The 24,834-nt window shown below is 38.2% G+C and overlaps 1 protein-coding gene across 25 annotated transcripts in view; it reads left to right on the forward strand.

Moving 5' to 3' along the window:
- Positions 1-24,834, forward strand: part of R3HDM2 (R3H domain containing 2) — a 155,324-nt gene that overhangs the window by 59,532 nt on the left and 70,958 nt on the right. For 4 of the 25 annotated variants that reach the window (XM_087869033.1, XM_087869032.1, XM_087869034.1 and 1 more), the window contains one exon: positions 17,455-17,563. The exons of the other annotated variants lie outside the window; for them this stretch is intronic. In XM_087869033.1, the coding sequence (XP_087725159.1) occupies positions 17,497-17,563 (67 nt within the window). In that variant the 5' untranslated portion in view covers positions 17,455-17,496. Of the gene's footprint in view, positions 1-17,454; positions 17,564-24,834 lie in introns of those variants that run through there. 25 annotated transcript variants of the gene reach the window in all.

The raw sequence follows: 24,834 nt of genomic DNA on the forward strand, positions 1-24,834 counted from the left end.
CCCTCTAAGTCCAGTCTCCATCCTCACCCTCTCATCTGTCCCTTGATCACAATTCAGACCATGGAATGTGTACAACAGTGGGTATTGTCTATGGCAGGACAGAGTTTGAGAAGAGATCCACTGAAGTCCTTGGAAGTGGGCTTGAAACTGCTTGGGCAGGGAACTCTGGGATCCAGACCATTGTTGGGGGTGGTAGAGTCAGGGGCTTCAGGTAGATATGTCCACCAAATCCCATGAACATCTAGCCCTAAAGGGATAGGCAGGCCAGAAGAGGGTTAGAGTGGATCTGTCTAAAATGTAAGACCCAGAGTAGTGTTCCTTTCCTATAACCAAGCGTGGTACTAGCACCAGGACTCAAATTCAGGTATATCTGACCATACTGTCTATTGTCAACAGTAAGAAAGCCTGGATTTACAGAGAGAGGAAGTGTTGGCTTACTGTCTGGTGAGTGGAACAGGGATGGAAAACAGCTGATCTGACTGTGTTATGTCATTCCTGGAGAAGTCCTTTAGAATGGACCATCTTTTAAATGATCCAGTTTCTGTTTTTCTTTCGAAAATGTTATTTAGTGTTTACACTTAGAAACTAGAGAATTTAAGAATTGAAAAAACCCTTCATCTTATTACAAGTGCATTCTGATCTTCACGTAGTTTAAGTTGAATGGCACAGTTATGAGAAGACATAGCCTGTTTTTCTTCTAAAAAAAGGTGAGGCATAAGCATTTGGTCTATTTATGTAATAGTCTGTAGTTAACACTGAACAAGAATTTCTTCAGTCCTGTTTTACTTAGTTAGGATATAGCAGTATATAAAAGAACCGGATTATGATTTATTTGGTATTTTGTATCACACATTCTAGGTAGTGTAGGCATCATTGTATGGTCTTAAAATTTTTGGTTTTCTGAAATTGATGTCAGACATATGAAGAGACTAGCTGTGGGGAAATGCAGTTTGGACATAGAATGTTATTTCTTCATTACATACATTGTTGAGTATTTAGAGTACCTCTGGGTTCTGGTCATTCTTATGGTCCTCAAGACACCAGTCTTAAGATTGACAGTCCAGCCACACTCTTTGTCAGATCCCCTACTTAAAGCACTCTTGAGTACTTGAAACCTTCACCATCTACGTGATCTTGGACTATCTTCATCTAATTATAAACTCAATCAGTTCTGTCAGACTCAGAATTTAATTTAAATCTGGTAAGTACAGGGGTGCCTGGGTGGCTCAGTCAGTTGGGCATCTGCCTTCGGCTCGGGTCATGATCCCAGAGTCCTGGGATTGAGCCCCACGTTGTGCTCCCTGCTCAGTGGGGAGTTTGCTTCTCCCTCTCCCTCTGCTCATACTCTCTTGCTCGCTCTCTCTCAAACAAATAAATAAAATCTTTAAAAAAAAATCTGGTGAGAACATAATCATGGTTTCTGTTCAGTTTTCAAGTTACCCTTTTTATTAACAGGTGAGAATCTTGTGTTTGCATGTATTACATGATTGGATCTGTTCAGGGTGTAAAAATGAATAGAAAAATCTTAAGTGCTCCCAATGTTCATAGCAGCATTGTCCACAATAGCTAAATCGTGGAAGGAGCCGAGATGCCCTTCAACAGATGACTGGATTAAGAAGCTGTGGTCCATATATACAATGGAATATTACTCAGCTATCAGAAAGAATGAGTTCTCAACATTTGCTGCAACATGGACGGCACTGGAGGAGATAATGCTAAGTGAAATAAGTCAAGCAGAGAAAGACAATTATCATATGGTTTCTCTCATCTATGGAACATAAGAACTAGGAAGATCGGTAGGAGAAGAAAGGGATAAAGAAAGGGGGGTAATCAGAAGGGGGAATGAAGCATGAGAGACTATAGACTCTGAGAAACAAACTGAGGGCTTCAGAGGGGAGGGGGTTGGGGGAATGGGATAGACTGGTGATGGGTAGTAAGGAGGGCACGTATTGCGTGGTGCACTGGGTGTTATATGCAACTAATGAATCATTGAACTTTACATCAAAAAATATATATATATAAAAAAAAAGAAAAGAAAAGAAAAATCTTAAGTGCTATGTACACTTGATACTAGAGGCATAATTAGTAAGTAAAAGTCCAAATTGATTTTAGACCTAGAACTTGGTGGTACAGAAAATAGAATTTTAACCTCCTTCTAATTTTTAAGAAAGATTTTATTTATTTTTTATTTTAGAAAGAGAGCGCGTGCGCAGGGGGAGGGGCAGAGAGAAAGGGAGAGAATCACCAGCAGACTCCATGCTGAGCACAGAACCTGACTTATGCTCAATCTCACGACCCTGAGATCATGACCTGAGCCAAAACTGAGAGTCATACACTTAACTGAGCCACCCAGGCGCCCCTAACTTCCTTATAATTTTTTCTTAAGAACATGTCTTCCCTATGTCATTTTGATCTGCTTTTTCTGTGATATACTATTGCCAAATAGTGCTATTGCTTATTAGTTCTCATTATCAAATTTGTCAAGTTCCTGAAAAATACTTGTTTTTTTTTAAAAAGCATGCGAGATTTCTGGCATCCATTTTGAGTGACAGTTTCAGCAGCATCCTGTACTGCAACGGCTTGGGAATTTGTTGACATAAATTCATTTTCTCTGACTCCTGATTCCCCTACCTAGGTTCTGTAGCCTGTGGTCTATTTTTAAATTCTGCTGCTATGCTCTGTATGCAGCAGTTCTTTTCCTGAATTATTTATCATTGTTTGGAGCTGAATGGAGCAGTATGTTTTTCAGCACTGCTCATTAGAACTCACGTGTCTGTCTTCAGCTTGGTTGACAGATTTGGTTCATGTTAAATCCCACTGGTCCATTCTGGGAAGGCTGCAAGGCAGGGAACAGGCCATAGTCTGTGGTCTCCTGTAAGAGCGTTCGGACTTTTGGTTATTGTTATTTTGTTTTGGCAGCAGTGGGAGAGATGGAACCTGTCCCCTGTTCTTCCCTTAGACTCTGTTCAGACAGATTGTGTTATGCTGGCTTTTGTGATAATATTTATTTTATGTTTTTATGGTGATCGTTGCATTTTTAGGAGAGAGGAGGGAAGAAACCTATGAAACGCACAGCATTAAATCAAGATTCAGTTTCATTATAAATATAATCCAGATACTTGGGGGCACTAAAAATCTCTGGTCTTGGGATATGGGGCGTTTGTTTATTTTGTTTGGGAATATTTCTTCTCGTTGGCTGTTCTCTCACCTTCTTACAAACTGTAGGCTTGGAAGAAGGATGGCAAAATCTAAAAGCGAGGCAATTATTTTGAATGATATTTCTTCTCTTTTCTGTTTTCTAGTGCATCGGAACTGATGTTTCTCTTTTGTCTTCATCCTGTGTTTTTTTCCTTGCGTCCTATCTTTCATGAAAATATTTTCCTTGACATTGTTGCTTTTTTTCTCTTTGATAGATGAGGACACACTACTTGTGTATTGCTTACTTTTAAAAATATTTTCCCTGGGGCACCTGGGTGGCTCAATTGGTTGAGTGCCCGACTGGTTTTTTGGCTCAGATTGTGATCCTGGGGTGTGGGATTGAGCCCCAGGTCGGGCTCCGTGCTGAGCGTTGAGTCTGCTTGGGATTCTCTCTTTCCCTCTCCCTCTACCCCTCCCCCTGCTCTCATGCATGCCCTCTCTTTCTCTCTGAAATAGATAAATCTTAAAAAAAATTTTTTTTTCACATTAAAAAAATATATATTTTCCCTTTCCACATCATGTAGGTAGAAAGGGGGTGGCTATCAATCATTTGGGCACTGGGGAAGGAAAAACTTTGTCCCCACTAACCCTGTTGGCCATCTCTGAGTGCTTGTACCTTAAGGAAAAAAAAAGTCATGGCATAGATTTGAGTCCTATTCTTGCAGCAATGATGAAATACCTTTTTTTAAAAAAGATTTTATGTATTTATTTTAGAGAGAGCATGAGGAGGGGGAGGAGCAGCAGGGGAGGGGGAGGGAGAGGGAGAGAATCTCAAGCAGACTCTGCACTGGGCAGGGAGCTTGACTCAGGGCTTGATCCATGACCCTGAGGTCATGACCTGAGCCAAAAATCCGATGCTCAACTGAATGAGCCAGCCAGGGGCCCGTGAAATACTTTTATATTCTGAACCAGAACAGGGTTTTTGGCTTCTGTTGCTACTTTTGGTCAGCGCTGCTGGCTGAGAAACTGGCCTCTCACTGCTCAGTGATTCCAGTTATTATCATTATTATCATTTCACTTCCCTGTGATAGTGGCTCTCAGTTGCATGAATCCCACATTTCCCAGCAGGCCCTTAGGACAGCCCCACTCACTGACTATTCTCCTGATAGTTCATTAAACTCATTTCTTTGGACTGAGTCAGCCAAGTTTAACTAGACTAAATATACTATCTTTCCCTTATGGTTTTGCTTTCCTTCAAGTTATCCTCAACTCTCTTTGCCAGTACATTTCCACCTTCCTTGAAAAATCCAGTGCAAAATTAACATTGTTAGGAAACTGTCCATGATTCAAGCTACCCAACTCTTATTAATTTGTACTCTTAATTTTTGAGCCTTCTGTTTTCTATTTATTTATTTATTTGAGGGAGAGAGAGCGCGCTCACGCGCCTGCATGTGTGCAAGAGCTTGGAGGGGCAGAGGGAGAGGGAAAGGAGAAAGAATCTCAAGCTGACTCCACCCTGAGCGTGGAGCCTCTTGTGGGGCTTGATTTCATGACCCTGAGATCATGACCCGAGCTGAAATCAAGAGTCGGGCACTTAACTGGCCTCAGCCACCCAGGCACCCTGAGCCTTCTATTTTCAGGTTGCTGATGATTTAAAGCACAGTTCCTGCATTCAAGGAGGTCTAATCTTAGAGGAAAATCAGAGATAAATGGACTTGTTTTTCTCATTATTTTGGATTTCTGTTGGTTTTTAATTTCACATATATATCTTTAAATTCCTCATTTAAATTGTAAGGGCCGGAGCAATTATCTTCCTTTCCTTTTTTTTTTTTTTTTTTTAAGATTTTATTTATTTATTTGAGATAGAGAGAGAGTGCACATGAACGGGGGTGGGGGAGCGGAGAGGGAGAAGCAGGCTCTCCACTGAGCAGGGAGCCTGACACGGGGCTTGATCCCAGTGCCCTGGGATCATGACCTGAGCCGAAGGCAAATGCTTAACTGACTGAGCCATCCAGGTCTCCCAATTATCTTCCTTTCTGTGAAATTTTATGAAGTGTTTCTACTGCTCTTGGCACATGGTAGGCAGCTACCTGCTTTACTTAGCACAGGGCAGACTCATTGGATAATAGGGTATCAGTGTAGGGAAAGAGGGATCCTAAGTATTAGGGATTCTCTATTTTGTATATTTTAGAATGGTAAGAATACTAAGACTTTATAGTCTTGCTTGGAATTATACTTTGGAGACTAAAATGACACAGACTAAAAATTGAATGTCCAAAAAGACATACTTGGTTTCTGAAATAACCATCCAGATTTTTTCTGCCTAACAAAGTTAGAGCATATTTATTATTGGCATGCTGGGAGGATGGTTTACTTGAGCAAAAATCTATCCCTGACTGTCTGATGGTGGTGTTGTACATCCTTAATAAATTTGAGTTCACCTTAGTTTACTGTAAAAGTCTTTTAGGTGACATTCAGAACCAAAATTTCATGTTATCTGCAGGGCTGTTAACCTCGTTTTCCAGCCCCCCATGACACTGTGCATTAGAGTTGAGTTTATCTTGGAGCTCTTAATTCAGAACTAGACCTTAAAGAGTAGAGCTATGTTTCATTTCTCTGACACTTTTTAGATTACTTGGTGGTGTAAAGGTAGGGGTAGATAGCATGAAAGTTCTTGAGGGAAGGCTAAGAGGAATGCTACTTGAGACTACTTATTTGCCCAGTCCTTTTGTGTGAAATCAGTCTCCTGACCACTTGTGTTGCCTTCTTTGCTCCTCCCCAGCCTCGCCCCTGAATCTTCAGTCCTAGTGCTACTGACTGTGCAAACTTAGGAAACAGTCCCTAAATCCAGCCTTACTTCTGCCACCATTGTAGAGTTTGAGGGTCCGCAAGACCACCTTTGGGTTCAGTACTTTGCTGGAAGGACTTACAGAACTCACTAAAAGCCGGTACACTCAAAGTTATGGTTTATTTCAGCAAAAGGATACAAAAAAATTAAAATCAGCCAACAGAAGAGATGCATGAGGCAGATTCTAGTAGGATTCCAAATGCTGAGCTTCTGTTTGTCCTCTCCTACTGGAGTCAGGGACAGTGTTAACTCTTCCTGGCAGTGAAGTGTGACAATACGCATAGAGTATTGCCAACCAGAGAAGATCACCCGAGCCTTGGTGTCAAGTTTTTTTTGGGACTCCATCATGTAGATATAACGTAGCTGACCTCAGCCTCCAACCCGTCCTGAAGTTGCACTGATCCTGTGTGACTCATAGTCCCCACTATAAACCACATTGTTAGACCCTGTGGCACAGCTCAAAGCCATCAGTAAACAAAAACTTTTAACAACAGGCATTTCTACAGTTTAGGTTTACTTCCAGGGAGCTGAAGGCAAAGACCAGACCTGTCTTTGGCCAAGGTTAAATCCTTCATGACACACTGTGCTTGTTCAATCTTTGGGCTCAACCAAGAGGAAGGGAAAGGGAACTAATTTAAATTTTTTTGAGCCATGCAAATTTGTTTTTTGATCAGAAAGTTTAAAATGTATAAATTGATTTTTTTTTTTTTTCAACGTGGAGATCCAAGTTGATAGAGCTCCCAGGTACCTAAGAGAAGCAAACTCAGATCATCCCTGGTGGAACATACCTCAATTCTAGCTTCAGAGAATTCCTAAAGATAGATGGCCAACAAATAAGTGGTAATAATAGTAATATAATAATATCTCAAGTCACTACAAACAAAAACCAGCAGAAACAACTGATTCAGACCCACAGAAATAAAAATAATAATAATTCAAAGTTAAAAACTCAGTGGAAGGGAACATATATATATATATGGTGGAGTAACAAGAAGTTGACTTATGCCTCAGCCTTAAATATAAACAAATGAATAACTGGACAAAATATATTTTTAAAACTGTTTTAGACATTGGACAAAGGGTAGTGCAGCAGACCCGTGAAACCTTAGAGAAGAGAAACAAACAAGTTGAGCCCCATGATAGCCCGATCTGATGAAGGTTTCTAGCCATTTGGATGAGAAGTGATACCCAAAAGAGCTGACAGTCTCCCACATTTGAGGAGACAGAAGTAAAAGCTCAGGGAAGACAAGACAGCTAGAATTTGTTAGCAGAGTATTTGACAGAAGAAAGCTTGACACAAAAGAGAAAAAGCTCCAGAGATTTGTAGAAGTTTCCCCTAAACCTGAACTGTCCAGTACAGTAGCTACTAACCTTATGTGGCTATTTTAAAATTCAGTTCTTCAGTTGTACTGATACATTTTGGATGCTCAGTTGCCACAATTTCATCATTGCAGGAAGTTCTATTGGATTTTACTATCTTAGACTTGTTAGTTGAGTGCTAATCTGTTTATGAATAGTGAAGAAATTAACGCAAGGCCAGAAAAAGACCACTAGAAAGCATTAGGCAGAACAGTCCCTGGAATACAGGGCCACAAATATGTGTGTTTCTACTAACCAGAGCAAAAACACCTTCTAACACCTGGGACATTGAATGGAGGCCTTAGAAGGGCATTGCCTCAGTTAAGGGGTCAAATTAGCCCTAATCTAAAGGATTTACCTTGGATTTGCCTAACAGCATAAAAGCAAGCCTCAGAAGGATGAAATTGCTTCTAAGTCACGAATTCCTAAAACAAAGCTCAAAATTAAAGACTAAAAAAAAAAAAAACACCAGCCAAGAATGCAAAATTGACGACATCTGGCATCCAATCACAAATTACCAGGTATATAAAAGAAGCACAGAATACAGTTTATACTGAGGAGAAAAACCAGTCAATAGAAGTAGGCCTAGAAATTACACAGATGTTAGAATTAGTAGACAAGGACATTGTAACAGTTACAACTGTTCCAAATGTTCAAAAAACTAAAAGAAAGATTGAGTATGTTAAGTAGAGACATGAAAGTTATAAAAATGACCCAGGTCAAACGTCTAGGGACACCCAGGTGGTTCAGTCAGTTAAGCATCTGCCTTTGGCTCAGATCATGATCCCAGGGCCCTGAGATCTGGGATCAAGTCCCACATCAGGCTCCCTGCTCAGCGGGGAGCCTGCTTCTCCTCTGCCTGCTGTTCCCCCTGCTTGTGCTCTCTCTCTGTCTGACAAATAAATAAATAATTTTTTTTTAAAGAAAGAAAAAAAAGAAACATCCAAAATGAAATATAAGTGGGGTACCTGGCCAGCTCAGTTGGTAGACCATGTGGCTCTTGATCTTGGGATTGTGAGTTCAAGCCCCACATTGGGTATTGAGCTTACTTAAAAAAAAAACTAAGTAAAACAAAACGAAATATAAGAAAAAGATTGAAAATATAAATATACAGTGATAAGTGAATAATAAGTGAACAGGGGGACAACATCAGGCAGTCTTAAGAATACATGTAATTGGAGTCTCAGGAGTATGGGGGTGGGGACAGAAAAAAATATTTAAAAAAATAATGGCTGAGTATTTTCTAAATTTAATGAAAACTATAAATTCACAGATCCAAAAAGCTCATTTATGATTTTTTCTTCATCACTGATTTTAAGCAATTTGATTGTGATATGCCTTGGTGTAGTTCTCTTCATGACTTTTTCTGTTTTAGGTTCCTTGAGCTGCTTAGATCCATGAGAATCCAAAAAGAACAGTCATGAAGAGAGCTATACCAATATTCATTTTAATCAAATTTCCTCAAACTAGTGAAAAAAGAGAAAGTTCCCAAAGCAGACAGAGAAAAGAATCTATATTATATACAGAGGGGTCATGGTCTGAATTGTGTCCCCACCAAATTTGTATGTTGAAATCCTAACCCCCAGTTATCTCAGAATGTAATGGTACATGGAGAAAGGTCTTTAAAGAGGTGATTAAATTAAAATGAGTCTGTTAAGGGGGAGCCTGGCTGGCTCAGTCAGTAGAGCGTGCAACTCTTGATCTGGAGGTTGTAGGTTTGAACCCTACGTGGGATGTAGAAATTACTTAAAAAAAGAAAATTTTTTAAAAAATGAGGCCATTAAGGTGGACTCTAATCTGGATTGGATTATAAGGACTGGTGTCCTTATAAGAAGACGAAATGTGAACACATGAAGGGACACCAGGGGCATGAGTGTATAGAGACAAAACCACATGAAGACACAGTGAGAGGGTGGCCATCTGTGGGCCAAGGAGAGAGGCCTCAGGAGAAACCAAACCTGTCAACACTTTGATTTTGGACTTCTAGCCTCCAGACTGTGAGAAAGTAGATTTCTGTTGTTTAAGCCATCTCATCTGTGGTATTTTGTTATGGTAGCCCTGACACAAGGTAAGAATCACAGCATACTTTTCATCAGAATCATTGCAAGCCAGAATATATTGGAGTGGTAACATTAAAGCACTAAATGAAAAAGCCTGTAAACCTAGAATCATATATGCGGTGAAAATGCCTTTAAAAATTGAAGAGGAAAATGCAGAATGGGCAAATCTCTAGGGTCAGACAGTACATTTGTGGTTGCTTAGGACTGAGGATTGGGAGAAAATGGGGAGTTATTGATAATAGGTATAGGGTATCTTTTAGGGGTGATGAAAATGTTCTAAAATTGATTTTGGTGGTGGAAGCACAACTCTGAATACACTAAAAGCCAGTGAATTGTGGACTTCAAATGGGTGAATTATATGGTGTATGAATTTTATCAGAGTAAAAATAATGAAGATGAAATAAAGCCTTTTAAAATATACAAGAGCTGATAGAATTAATCACCATCAACCTACAACTACAAGAAATGTTAATGGCAGGAGAAAATTATAGCAGATGGAAACTTAGATCTACATTAAAAAATTGAAGAGAATCAGAAATCTATATAGAGAGGCACCTGGGTGGTGCAGTTGGTTAAGCGTTAAGCTTTTGCTATTGGCTCAGGTCATGATCTCAGGGTTGTGAGTGCTCAACATGGAGTCTGCTTAAGACTCTCCCTCTCCCTCTGCCCTGCCCCTTTCTAAAATAAATAAATAAATCTTTAAAAAAAAAAGAAGCCAAATAGGAACTATTACGAGTTCTTTTATTTGGAAAAGCTACTTAAAAAGATAACTGTTTAAAACAAAAATAATAAAACGATATTGTGGGATTTTTAAGATGCGTAGAAGTAAGACAAATGACAGCAGTTGCCCAAAAGGTTGGGAAAGGTGAAATGGAAGTATACTATTCTAAAGTTCTTTTTTAAATTTAATTTAATTTTTATTTTTTTAAAGATTTTATTTATTAGAGAGAGAGCACGAGCAGGGTGAGGGACAGACAGAGAGATAAGCACCAGACTCCCCACTGAGCAGGGATCCTGATGTGGTTCTTGATTCCAGGGCCCTAAGATTATGACCTGAGCCGAAGACAGATGCTTAACCACCTGAGCCACCCAGGTGCCCCATTCTAAAGTTCTACAATGTATGCAAAATGGTATATTATTTGAAGATAGACTGTGATATGTTAAAGATTTATACCTTAAGTCGTAAAGAAACACTTAAAAAGCAAAGAGGTGGGGCACCTGGGTGGCACAGCGGTTAAGCGTCTGCCTTCGGCTCAGGATGTGATCCCGGTGTTATGGGATCGAGCCCCACATCAGGCTCTTCCGCTATGAGCCTGCTTCTTCCTCTCCCACTCGCCCTGCTTGTGTTCCCTCTCTCGCTGGCTGTCTCTATCTCTGTCGAATAAATAAATAAAATCTTAAAAAAAAAAAAGCAAAGAGGTATAATTAATAAGCCCATAAAAGGAGATAATTGAATCATAAAATGCTTAATCTAAAAGACATCCAAAAAAGGGGAAGATGAACAGATTGGACAAGTAGAAATCAAATAGCAAGATGGTTGACTTAAATCCAACCATGTAAATAATCACATTAAATGGAAATGATCTAAACACTATAATTAATAGGTGGAAATTGTCAGATTGCACTTAAAAGGAAGATCTAGTTATGGTGCTGTCTACAAGAAACCCACATTAAATACATTTAAAGACACAGATAGACCAAAAGTACAAGGATGGAAGAAGATATACCATGCGAACACTAATCAGAAGAAAGCAGTAGTTACTATATTAATATTAGACAAAGTAGATTTCACAGCAAGGAATATTAACCATGGATATGGAAGGTGATTTCATGATGAAAATGGGGTCAGTTTTTTAAGAAGATTAACAATCATAAATGTTTATGCATTTAATAACAGAACTTCAAGATTTATGAAGCAAAAGGTAATAAAACTGAAAGAAATAGAGAACCCATCAGTATAGTTGGAGATCTCAACAGTATTTTCTCAACATTAGATTGAACAGTTAGACAAAACATCAGTAAATAACTTGACCTCGTTGACATTTGCTGACCACTCAACCCAGCAATGATATGATAGTATTCTTATTGCTAGTGTTCACAGAATATGAACCAACATAGACCATATTCTGGGCCATAAATTTCAATAAATTTAAATTTTACAAAGTAGGTTCTTTTATCATAAAGGGATTACATTAGAAATCAGTAACAGAAAAATATTTGAAAACTCCTAAATATTTGGAAATTAAACATAATCTATAATCTGTATTAGACATTGGTCAAAGAATAAGACAATTTTAGAAAATTAGAAAATTTTTTTAGAGAATAAAAATGAGAACATGACATAAGCAGAATTTGTGGGATACAGTTAATGCAGTACTTAAAAGGAAATTTATAATGTAAAATGCATATATTAAAAGTAGAAAGATTTCAAATTATTGACCTCACCTTCCACTTTAAGAAATGAGAAAAAGAAAAGGAAACTTAACTCCACATAAGCAGAGGAAATGAAGCTGTGAAGATTAGAGCAAAAATCATTAAATTAAAAAGCAGAAAAATAGGGGCGCGTGGGTGGCTCAGTCATTGAGCGTCTGCCTTCAGCTCAGGGCGTGATCCTGGAGCTGATTCTGGAGTTCTGGGATTGAGCCCCACATCGGGCTCTTCCGCTGGGAGCCTGCTTCTTCCTCTCCCACTCCCCCTGCTTGTGTTCCCTCTCTTGCTGGCTCTCTCTCTCTCTGTCAAATGAATAAATAAAATCTTAAAAAATAATAATAATAAAAATAAAAAGCAGAAAATAGTAGATGTTATCAGTGAAACCAAAAGCTGATTTCTTTCTTTCTCTCTCTTCTTCTTTCTCTCTCTCCCTCCTTTTCTCCTTAAGCTTTACACCCAACATGGGGCTTGAACTCACGACCCCCCCATGAGAGTCTCATGCTTTACCGACTGAGCCAACTAGGTGCCCCCCAAAGCTGGTTCTTTAAAATGATTAACAAAATTGATGAACTTTTAGCCAGGCTTAGACAAGGAAGAGAGAACACATTACCAGTATCAGGAATGAAAAATAGGACACGAGTGGTGATTCTACAGCCATTATAAGGATAAGTACCACAAACCATTTGTGCCAGTAAATTTGACAATTTACATTAAATGCACAAGCCCCTTGAGAGATACAAACTGATAAAGTTCAATCAAAAAGAAACATAACCAGACTAGGTCTATATCTATTAGAGAAATTGAATTGTAGTTTAAAACTTTCCCACAGAGGAAACTCCAGGCTCAGATACCTTCACTGCTGAAGTCTACCAACAATTTAAGGAAGAATTAATGTACCGTTTCTGCATAAACTTTTGAAGAACTTAGAAGAGGAGGGAATACTTCCCAACTCATTTTATGGACCCAGCCTTATCCTGATACCAAAACCAAAGACATAATAAAATGACATGCTAATATTCAATATGAACATAGATGTAAAAATCTTTAACAAAATTTTAGTGAATTGAGATCGGTAATTTCTATAAAAGACAATACATCATGACCAAGCAGGGTTTATCTCAACAGTTCAAGGTTGGTTTAGCATTCAAAATTCAAACAATGTAATTCACACATATTAACAGACTAGAAAAGAAAGTAACATGGTATCTCAAGAGAAGCAGAAAAGTATTTGGGAAAATTCAGCTTCCATCAAATTAGAAGGGAACTTCCTTTTTTCTTTTTTTTTTTTCTTTTAAAGACTGTATTTTTACTAATCTCTACACCCAATGTGGTGCTTGAACGTATAGCAGTGAGATCAAGAGTTGCATGCTCTACCGCTGAGCCAGCCAGGCATCTCTAGAAGGGAATTTCTTCAGTCTGATAGAGGGCATCTTTGAAAAGCCAACAGCAAATACTGTATGTAATGAAGAAAAAATTCTTTGCCCCTAAGAACAAGAACAAGGCATGAATGCTTGCTTTCACCACTTCTTTTCAACACTGTATTGAGGATTCTCACAGTGCAGTAAGCTAAGAGGGGAAGAGGAGCAATAAAAGGCATAAGTTTGAAAAAGGGAAAAAGTAAAACCATTACAGAGGACAGATTCATGTGTGTAGGAAAACAAGGAATCTGCAGAACTAGATTATTTAAGTTTAGGAAGGTTGCAGGGTATAAAGTCGGTATATAAAAATCATTTGTATGTTTATATACTAGGAAGAGCAATCTCAAATTGAGGTTGAGTAAGTACGTCATTTACCAATACCAAAAACAAATTCTTAGGGTTAAATTTGACAAGATACATGCACTAGCTATATACTGAAAACTACAAGACATTGCTTTATGAATTGGAAGATTGCAGTTCCTCCCAGATCTATATATTCAACATGATCCCAGTCAATCCACACACTAAGTAAAATTTATCTGGAAACACAAGGGTCTAGAATAGACAAAGCAAATTTGAAAAATCAAAATTGCAGGACTTACATTACCTGATTTCCCTTTTTTTTTTTTTTAAGACTTATTTATTTGAGAGAGTGAGAGCACGCAAGTATGAATGAGTGGAAGGGGCAGAGGGAGAGGGAGCGAACGGTTTGGTAATTAAGATGGTGTGGTGTGAAAATAAACATATAGATAAATGGAAAGGAATAGAAGTTCAGAAATAGATCCATGTGTGTATGGTCAGTTGATTATTCAAAGTTGACAAGGCATTTCATTGGGGAAAGGAAAACTTTTTAATAAGTGGTCCTTAATCAGATAAACATCATAAGGGAAGAAAAATCTTTTTTCATTCTATTCTTCTCGGTTACTAGCTGGGTCTCTGTAACAAGACAGATTAACAAGAGAAAAACAAGTTAATTGACCTATATATTTCATATATATATATATATATACACACACACACACACACACACGTATATACATATATACATATATATACATATATATATGAAACGCCTGGATGAGTAACTCAAAGGTTCGGTTAGAAGTTAGGTTATATAGGGCCCCTGGGTGGCTCAGATGGCTGAGCATCTGCCTTCGGCTCAAGTCATGAGCTTCAGATCCTGGGATGGATCCCCATGTTGGGCTCCCAGCTCACCGGGGGGGGGGGGGGGTTGGTTTGCTTCTCCCTCTGCCTCTCCCCCTGCTTGTGCTCTGTCTCTCTCTGTCTCTCAAATGAATAAATAAAATCTTTTTTAAAAAAGTTAGGTTATATAGCTAGCATCCTAACAAATTTTTAGAGAAGTTTTAAGACAAAGGAAAAGGACCTTGAGTGTCTAGGGGTGGCAAAGTGTGGGAAGACAAATCTATGTGAAACTAATGGTAGATAAAGACTAGCTAGTAAAGTTTTATGTAGAGTCTCTGGTGCCATCTCCAGACTGATAAGTTTTATCTCCTGTGATTAACTTTTGTCCTCACTGGTGAGGGGAGGAGGAGGACACCTAAGTAAATTTATGTCCTGCTTTTAGGCAAATGGAGGGCAGAGAGCTTTTCTTTGATCTGCTTCTTAATTTCCTTCTGCTCAAAATAGTCCTATGCCAAAGTAGCATATGTAGGGTGGCAAATTCTGCTCTCCTTCACCACGTTAAAAAAAAAAAAAAACAACAGGGGCGCCTGGGTGGCACAGCGGTTAAGCGTCTGCCTTCGGCTCAGGGCGTGATCCCGGCGTTATGGGATCGAGCCCCACATCAGGCTCCTCCGCTATGAGCCTGCTTCTTCCTCTCCCACTCCCCCTGCTTGTGTTCCCTCTCTCGCTGGCTGTCTCTATCTCTGTCAAATAAATAAATAAAATCTTTAAAGAAATAAAAAATTAAAAAAAAAACAAACCTCCAACCTTACTTCACATCATCATTAACTCAGATGAGGCACCTGAGTCACTCAGTTAGGTAAGCGACTCAGTCCCAGGATCTCAGGATCAAGTCGCACATCAGGCTCCCCGCTCAGTGGGGAGTCTGCTTCTCCCTCTGACCCTACCCCCCTCTCATGCTCTCTTTCACTCACTTGCTCTCAAATAAATAAAATTAAAAAAAAAATTAACTCAGATCAATCATGGACTTTAAGGGCTAAAATTAAATTCTAGAAGAAAACTTCTGAGAAAATCATTCTGATCATAGATTAGAGAAAGGTTTCGTAAGTTAAACAAAAAGCACAAAGTATAAAAGAAAAAAATTGATGTTTGAGTTCATCAAAATAAAATTTCTCTTTTAAAAACAGAGTAGGGGGGCGTCTGGGTGGCACAGTGGTTGGGCATCTGCCTTGGGCTTGGGGCGTGATCCCGGCGTTATGGGATCGAGCCCCACATCAGGCTCCTCTGCTGGAAGCCTGCTTCTTCCTCTCCCACTCCCCCTGCTTGTGTTTCCTCTCTCGCTGGCTGTCTCTATCTCTGTCAAATAAATAAATAAAATCTTTAAAAAAAATAAATAAAATCTTTAAAAAAATAAAATAAAAAAATTAAAAAAAAGAGTAGGGGTGGCTGGCTGGCTCAGTTGGTGGAGCATGTGACTCTTGATCTCAAGAGTCATGAGTGCAAGCCGCATGTTGGGCATAGAGCTTATTCTGGGGGAAAAAAAAGACTGGCAGAAAATATAAGTTTAAGAAAATATTTGAATGTGGGATATATGAAGAATGCTTATAATTCAACAAAAAGAAACAGCCCAGTTTAAAAATGGGGAAGAGGGGCACCTGAGTGGCTCAGTCGTTAAGCATCTGGCCTTTGGCTCAGGGCGTGATCCCAGAGTCCTGGGATCGAGCCCCGCATCGGGCTCCCGGCTCTGCTGGGAGCCTGCTTCTTCCTTTCCCACTCCCTCTGCTTGTGTTCCCTCTCTCGCTGGCTGTCTCTCTCTCTGTCAAATAAATAAATAAAAATCTTTTAAAAAAATAAAAATGGGGGGGCGCCTGGGTGGCAGAGCGGTTGAGCGTCTGCCTTCGGCTCAGGGCGTGATCCCGGCATTATGGGATCGAGCCCCACATCAGGCTCCGCTATGAGCCTGCTTCTTCCTCTCCTACTCCCCCTGCTTGTGTTCCCTCTCTCGCTGGCTGTCTCTATCTCTGTCAAATAAATAAATAAAATCTTTAAAAATAAATAAAAATAAAAATGGGGAAGAGATGTGAATAGACTCTTTGCTAAAGAAGATATGGGGTTGGCAAAGATGTTCAACATTAGTTATTCGGGAAATGCAAATGAAAACCTTAAGGTACCACTACACATTTAGCATGGCTGAGCATTTGAAATCAAATGCTAGTGAGGATGTGGAGCAACGGGAGTTCATATATTACTGATAGGAATGTAAGATGGTGAAACCGCTTTTAAACAGTTTGATTTTTTTTAATTAAACATATATTTATCATAATGACACAGCCATTTCAGCTCTGAAACGAATCCAAATGTCCATATCAGGACTTGTACATGAATGTTTATACCAGCTCTATTTGTAATAGCTAAAAATTGGAAACCCAGATAACGCAGAAATTATCAACGGTAAGTAAATAAATTGTGGTTTATTTATACAATGGTGTAGTGCTCAGCAACAAAAATGAACAATATATTGGCATACCAGTATGCAGTATTGTAAAGCTGTTAATTTTTAAATTTTTAAAAAGATTTTATTTATTTTTGCGTGCATGTGCGTGAGAGAGTGAGCGAGCACCAGTGGGGGGAGAGGGGCCTGAGGGGCGGGGTCTAAGGGGCAGAGGGAGAAGCAGACTCCCCGCTGAGCAGGGAGCCAGATGAGGTGCTCTATCCTAAACTCTGGGATCATGACCCAAGCGGAAGGCAGATGCTTACCGCCTGAGCCAGCCAGGCACCCCTTAAATTTTTTGATGACCTGGTATTTCCTCATCTTAATTTGCATTTTCCTAATTACTAGTAGAAGATAAGTTTCTTTTATTATCGGCCTTTTGGGTTTCTACTTTCCAGTCTTTGCCAACTTTTCTATTGAGTTATTTATCTTTTTCTTTTTGGTTTATAATTCTTTGTATATATTGGGTACCAATTATTTGTAATATGTGTATGTTTCAAAAAAATTTTTTTCCCCAATCTATAGCTTACATTTTAACTTTACAATTTTTTTTTTTTTTTTTTACAGATTTTTATTTATTTGAGGGAGAGAGAGAGAGAGCTCAAGTGCATGTGCGAGCAGGGGGGAGGAGGAGAACGAGAGGGAGACGCACACTCCCTGCCGAGCAGGGAGACAGGTAGGGCTGCATCCCAGGACCCTGTATTTTTTACTATATAGAAGTTTCAAGTTTTAAATTTTTAAAGTCATCAAAAGTTATAGTCCTTTTTTTTTTTTTTTTCCTGGTTTCAGCTTCTGGTTCTTATCTAGTAAGTCCTTCATTCTGCTGAGGTCATAAAGAGTCTTGTATATTTGCTTCTGAAATTTTAAGAATTTGCTTTTTAAATGTAGGTTTTTAATTCATGTGGAATTCATGTTTGTGTGGGGTATTGAATAGGGTTCTTTTTTCCTCTATGGAGAACTAGTTGCTCCAAAACATTTGTTACTGAAATATTAATTATGTCTCCTAATGTGATCAAGTTTTTGGATATGTGTGGGTCTGTTCTGTGATCTCTATTCTTTTCCATTGGTCTGCTCAATTTGCACTTATTTTTGTTTTTTTAATAAAAACAAAAGCATTTATTTGGGGTCTCAGAATTGCAATTTGGGGAACACACATTTGGGCAGCAAATCAAATAGTCCCCCCTTAGGGAACAAAAATGAGGAGTTTATAAAGACAAAAGGGAATGCTTTTATATATTGTTTACAAAGAATTTTGTTTGGTGTTGGTGGCAGAAACCTAATTTTGGCTGAAAATAATTGGTTCTTAAGACTCTCAGTAAGCATTGTCTCTTACTGTACCAAGTTGCAGGTGTTTGGACTGAGTCCTTATAATATTTACAGTTTGTCTCAGTTCAAAGTTCATGGTTCCACCTGGTGAGGATGTGTTAAGATTCATTTCCTAAATGGGCCCCTAGGCCCATTTTAAAACCCCTTGACAGAAGTGACCCTGTTTCATTTCACCACCTTTCATCAAATAGTATTATTCCACGTCTTAATTACTATGTAAGAAGCCTCTACTAGTAGGGCAATCTCCACCTGTACATTTTATTCAGACTCGATTGACATTTTTGTTGTAAATTGCGTTGGATTTTTAGATTAACATGGAGTGAACTGGCTTCTTTGCAGTATTGAATCTTATAGCCAGAGGTATTTTCTCTAACTCCATTTGTTTGGGTTTTGTATATCCTTCAATAGCGTTTTATAACTTTTTTTTAAAGATCTTTTTCTTTTGTTTCATTTGTCTCTAGGCAGTATTCGTTGTTCTTGTGTTTGGGTTCTCTTTTTCTATTTTTGTTAGAATATAGATACATTGTGGGGCGCCCGGGTGGCTCAGTCGTTAAGCGTCTGCCTTCGGCTCAGGGCGTGATCCCGGAGTTCTGGGATCGAGCCCCACATCAGGCTCTTCCGCTGGGAGCCTGCTTCTTCCTCTCCCACTCCCCCTGCTTGTGTTCCCTCTCTCGCTGGCTGTCTCTGTCAAATTAATAAATAAAATCTTTAAAAAAATATATAGATACATTGTTAATTTTAATACATTGATCTTCATTTCAGCTGAGCTCTTTTTGGTGCTAAATGGTTGGTTCTTAGATTTTCTTGGATTCTACAGGGTCATTGCTAAATTTAGAATAGTTTTATCTTGCTTTCTAGTTCTTATACCTCTTCTTTTTTGCATCCTACTTTTGTCTAAGCCCTCCAATTTAATATTGGATAGAGGCAGTGATGGTGAGCTTCCTTACATCATTCCTGACTCTAATGGATATTCTTTTTTCCTGTTAAACTCAGTAATGATAACACGAGCTGCAGCTTATTAAGTTGCATGAAAAAAAAAAGTTGCATGTTTTGTGCCAGGTATTGTACCAGCGATTTGTTTCTGCTTTTTGTAATATCTTGCAAGGCAAGTCTAGTTATCCCCATTTTATAGATGAGGTTTAAAGAGGTAGAGTTGTTTGCCAGTTACATGATTAGTAATTAGAAAGCCAGCAAATCAGTCACTGTTAGTCCTTGTGCTTTACCTCAAGGAAAATCTCCAAGCGAGTAGTAAAACGTTTTGCTACAGTGAAATACTGACATTTTCTTTATCTGAATTTTGCGGCGTGCTGCAGAAACAGCACATACTCCCTCAACGCTCACCATCCACAGACCTTACTTATTGTTTCTTTTTAGTCCTGTTGTTACAAATGAATGCTATTGTTGTGTTTTAGTCTTAATTGTGACTTAATTCAAAGAATGTCTTATTCACTACATAAGCAGGTTTACCTGTCAGAATCACCAGCAGCTTCCTGTTCTATATCTCATTTTTGTTTCTTTGGACATTTGTTGTTGTTTTGTTTGCCATCCAGATGTGGGAAATGTCTTGGAAATTTAAAGCCTCATCATCCCCACTCATGTAAACTATTGAGAAATTTTCTTATGGAGGATTTAAACATAAATACAATAGAGAATAGTCTATGAACCACCATGATTCCACTATCCAGTTTCAACACAATCTCCCCCCACACTTTTTTTGTTATTGTTGTTACTGAAGTTGGAATATTTTATTTTTTTATTTTATTTTTTTTTAGATTTTTTTTTTTTATTCGACAGAGATAGAGACAGCCAGCGAGAGAGGGAACACAAGCAGGGGGAGTGGGAGAGGAAGAAGCAGGCTTATAGCGGAGGAGCCTGATGTGGGGCTCGATCCCATAATGCCGGGATCACGCCCTGAGCCGAAGGCAGACGCTCAACCGCTGTGCCACCCAGGCGCCCCGAAGTTGGAATATTTTAAAGCAAATCCACATATGTCATTTCACCTGTAAATAATTCAGGATGCATCTAAAACTAGTAAGGACTTTTTAAAAAAACTGACATGATCTTTTCATATTTCACAAAATTAACAGTAATACTTAATGTCATTCAAAACCTAGTTCATCTTTGGTTTTCCAGTTGTCTTCAGGGTATCCTTTTTTATAATTGTGTGACTATGGACCCAAACAAGGTCCATGCATTTAAATTTCTTTTTAGTTGAACAAATTGTAAGAACCAGAGATTTCCCTAGTGTTTATTTGGGGATGCTGTGTTTGAAATTTTTTGTGATGCAGTCTAGAAGAACTAGAGGACTTTTATTGGAATTATGATACTGCCTGTTTTAAAACTTATTGACTTGCTTTGCTTGCAGTTATGAAGATCTGAACACATCCTAGTTCTGTGACCCAGCAAATAGCTAATATTCTTAGTTAACCCTAAGTTCAATTTTGAAGGTTTTGTTTTGTTGTAAAGCTCACATTTAAGCCTCCATATACTAAGCATGGAGGGACCTGAAAACTCCCAGTTGCCTATTTTCCTCATTGTTGTCATCTGTTAGTTCATGTAGTTCAGTATGAGAATGACTATTTTAAAAACAACTGATAATGCATATGCGGATATTAAAGACATTTTAGGGTGCCTGGGTGGCTCAGTTGGTTAAGCATCTGCCCTCAGCTCAGGTCATGATCCCAGGGTGCTGGGATGGAGCCCCTGCTTCTCCCTCTGTGCCCCTCCCCCCACTCTTGCTTACTCTCTCACAAAAATAAATAAAATCTTAAAAAAAAAGACATTTTAGAAAATGCAAATGAGTAAAACTATTTTTTTTAAAGATTTTATTTATTTATTTGACAGAGATAGAGACAGCCAGTGAGAGAGGGAACACAGTCAGGGGGAGTGGGAGAGGAAGAAGCAGGCTCATAGCGGAAGAGCCTGATGTGGGGCTCGATCCCATAACCCCGGGATCACGCCCTGAGCCGAAGGCAGACGCCTAACCGCTGTGCCACCCAGGCGCCCCAGATGAGTAAAACTATTTAAGAAGAAAATAAATATCACCTGTAATCTCATTCCTAAGAGAGAAATACTTGTTAAACTTTTGTTATATTTTTAATCCATTATCTTTTCACAGATATTTATAGTTAATATCATAATGTATATATAGTTTTGCATAAGATTTTTGTCTAGACTATCACAAGTAGTTCCCTTGTCATTAAAAAAATTTATAAACCTATCATGAGAATAACTTTACATTCATTTATTTGAATTTGTCATCAGTTATTATTATTTCTATTGGCTATTTATTCCCAGATTTTTCTCTATTATAAATAATGCTTGTGAACATTTTTATATATAAATATTTTACTATTTGTGATTATTGAAGAATGAGAGTTCAATGAAAAGCATTTAAAATGCATAGAGTAGTACCTAGACCATAGAAAGTACTCAAAAAGATTTTGGCAAATGTAACTTGCTTTTATCGCTTAATGTGACTTGGGAGTCTTAACATACTTTATATGGATTTAGCTAATGATTCTTTAAGAGAATAATTTTGTGAAGGAACATTAGGACTCAAATATATTACAGTCTGTCCCATCTTATCCCCTTCTTGATCCTCTCTCTGCTCCAGCTACCACCTCATTTCTCTATACAGCAAAATTATATGAAAGAGTTACCTATTCTTGCTATCACCAATTTCATTCCTTTTTTCTCTTGAACCGACTTCATTTAGGCTTTTACCACCACTGTTCTCTATTCCTAAATCCAGTAATTAGTTGTAAATTCTCATCTTACTGGCCTATCAGTATTTGACATTGTTTATTGCCATTTCCTCTAAATGTTTTTTTCACTTGGCTTCCAAGACATCACACTTTCCTTTATCACTGGCCATTCCTTCTTAGTTTCCTTTGGTGGTTCTCTTGGCTGTTTTTTCTTTTTTTAAATGAAAAAAAAATTCAGAAATGCAAAGTAAATACAATATTATAATGAATCGACCCCATGTACCCAGTAATCATCAACATTTTTGTTTAATCTATACTACCTCCAGCCATCGTTTACCCTATTTATTTAAAAAAAAATTGTTTTTAGATTTATTTGTTTGAGAGAGAGCATGTGCGTGTGAGAGTGGGGGGAAGGGCAGAGGGAGGGAGAGGGAGAGAATCTTAAGCAAATTCCCTGCTGAGTGCAGAGCCCAACTGAGGGCTCAATCTCAGGATCCTGAGATCACAAACTGAGCCGAAATCAAAATTAAGAGTCGGGTGCTTAATCCACTGAGCCACCCAGGTTCCCCAGCTTAACACTATTTATTATTTTTCTTATTTTAAAATCTTATTTAAATAGTACAGTTTACATAGAGTAACATTTACTTCTATAGGGGAACAATTCTATAAAATTTAAAAACATATACACTATCTTGTAACCACCGCAATATAGACACAGAATATTTCCATTACCTAGATGGTTCCATTTTGCCCCTTGTAGTTGTTCCTCTTTCCTTACCCCCAGACCCTGGCAACCACTAATCTGTTTCCTATCCCTGTAATTTTGACTTTACCAGAATGTCATGTAAATGGAATCACATAGTATGTAACATTTCGATACTGGCCTCTTTCACTCAGCATGTCTTTGAGATTCATCCAAGTTGCTGCATGTATCAGTTCATTCCTTTTTACTGCTCTGTAGAATTCCATTAATGAATGTACTGCAGTTTATCCATTGACTGATTGAAGAATATTTAGGTTGTTTCCTCTTTTTTTTTTTTTCAAATATGAATATAGCAGCTATAAACATACTTGTACAGGTTTTGAAATAGCTGGGAGTGGGACTCCTGGGTCATATGGTCAGTGTATTTTAACTTTAAAAGAAACTACCGAACTGTTATCCAGAGTGTTTGTACGAATACATGAGAGTTTCAATGTATGGGAGTTCCAGTTGCTCCATACCCTCACTAGGATTATCAGTATTTTATATTTAAGTCTTTTGCCCCTTTTTAAATTGGGTTATTTTCTTATTGTTGAGTTTTGAGCGTTCTTTATCTATTCTGGATACAAGTCATTTGTTGGATATATAATTTGCATATATTTTCTTCCATCTGGTATCTTGTCTTTTTATCTTTTGCTCAACAGAAGTTTTTAATTTTGATAAATTCTAACTTGTCAGATTTTTTCTTTTATGGATTGTACTTTTGGTATCTTATTTAAGAACTCTTTGCTTATGGGGTGTCTGGTTAAACGTCTGCCTTCAGTTCAGGTCAGGACCCAGGATCCTGGGAATGAGCCCTGTGTCATGCTCCCTGCTCAGCGGGGAGTCTGTTTCTCTCTCTCTCTCTCCCCCCTCCCTCTTTCTCTCTCTCTCAAATAAATAAATAAAATCTTTAAAAAAAGAAAGAATTCTTTGCCTAATCCCAGGTCACAAAGATTTACTCCTATGTTTTCTTCCGAACATTTTATAGTTTTACATTTTACATTTAGTTCAATAATCTATTTTGAGTTAGTTTTTGTGTAAGGTTTAGGTTGATACTCATTTATTTTTGTATATGGATGTCCAGTGGTTTCTATGCCATTTGTTAAAAATATTGTCTTTTCTCCATTAAATTGTTTTTGTACCTTTGTAGTATAAATCAGTTGGTATATTTATATGGATTTCTAAATTTCTTATTCTATTCTGTTGATCTATATTCATTTCCATGGCTGATTCTAAACTGTTGTGATTAGTATAACTTTATAGTAAGTCTTAAAATTGGGTACTATGATTTCTACAAATTATTCTTCAAAATTGTTTTGGCTATTTTGCTTTTTTGCCTCTCCATATAAATATTATAGTTAATTTGTCATATCTACAAAAAAAATCCTACTGGGATTTTGAATAGAATTGTATCAAATCTATAGATCAGTTTGGGGAAATTTGATTTGGCAGTGTTGAATTTATGTCCTACAATCTTGCTAAACACGTTTACTAATTCTAGGGTTTTCTGGGGGTGAGGGGTGGTTCCTTAATATGTTATATGTATGCAATTATATTGTCTGTGAAGAGAAACAGTTTTTATTTCTTCCTTGCCAATCTGTATGCCTTTTTTTCTTTCTCTTTGCTTATTGTACTGGCTGGGGCTTTCACTGTGATGTTGAATAGTAATGGTTTACAGTGGACAACCTTGTCTTGTTTCTGATTTTAGGGGGAAGGCATCAATCTTTTTTTTTTTTTAAGATTTTACTTATTATTTTAATTTCTAAAAAACATTTGAGAGAGGAAGAGAACGTGAGTGGGGGGAGGGGTAAAAGGAGAGGGAGAGAAATCCTCAAGCAGACTCCCTGCTAAGCACGGAGCCCAACATGGGGCCAGATCCCAGGACCCTGAGATCATGATCTGAGCCAAAATCAAGAGCTGGCCACCCAACCAACTGAGCCACCCCAGCACCTCTGTTTATTTTTTTAATTGTAAGTAGCCTTCATGCCCAACTTGGGGCTTGAACTCATGACCCTGAGATCAAGAATCAGTGCTCTACTTACTGAGCCAACCCCCCCCCCCCAGAAGTCATCAGTCTTCAAGTTTGTTATAGTTGCCCTTTATCAGACTCAGGAATTTTCCTTGTATTCCTAGTTTCTTGAGAGTTTTTATTGTGAGTGGGTGTTGAATTTT

The sequence above is a fragment of the Ursus americanus genome, chromosome 17, assembly GCF_024610735.1.
Source record: "Ursus americanus isolate L20-20 chromosome 17, mUrsAme1.1.p, whole genome shotgun sequence".
NCBI classification, from domain to species: Eukaryota; Metazoa; Chordata; class Mammalia; order Carnivora; family Ursidae; genus Ursus; species Ursus americanus.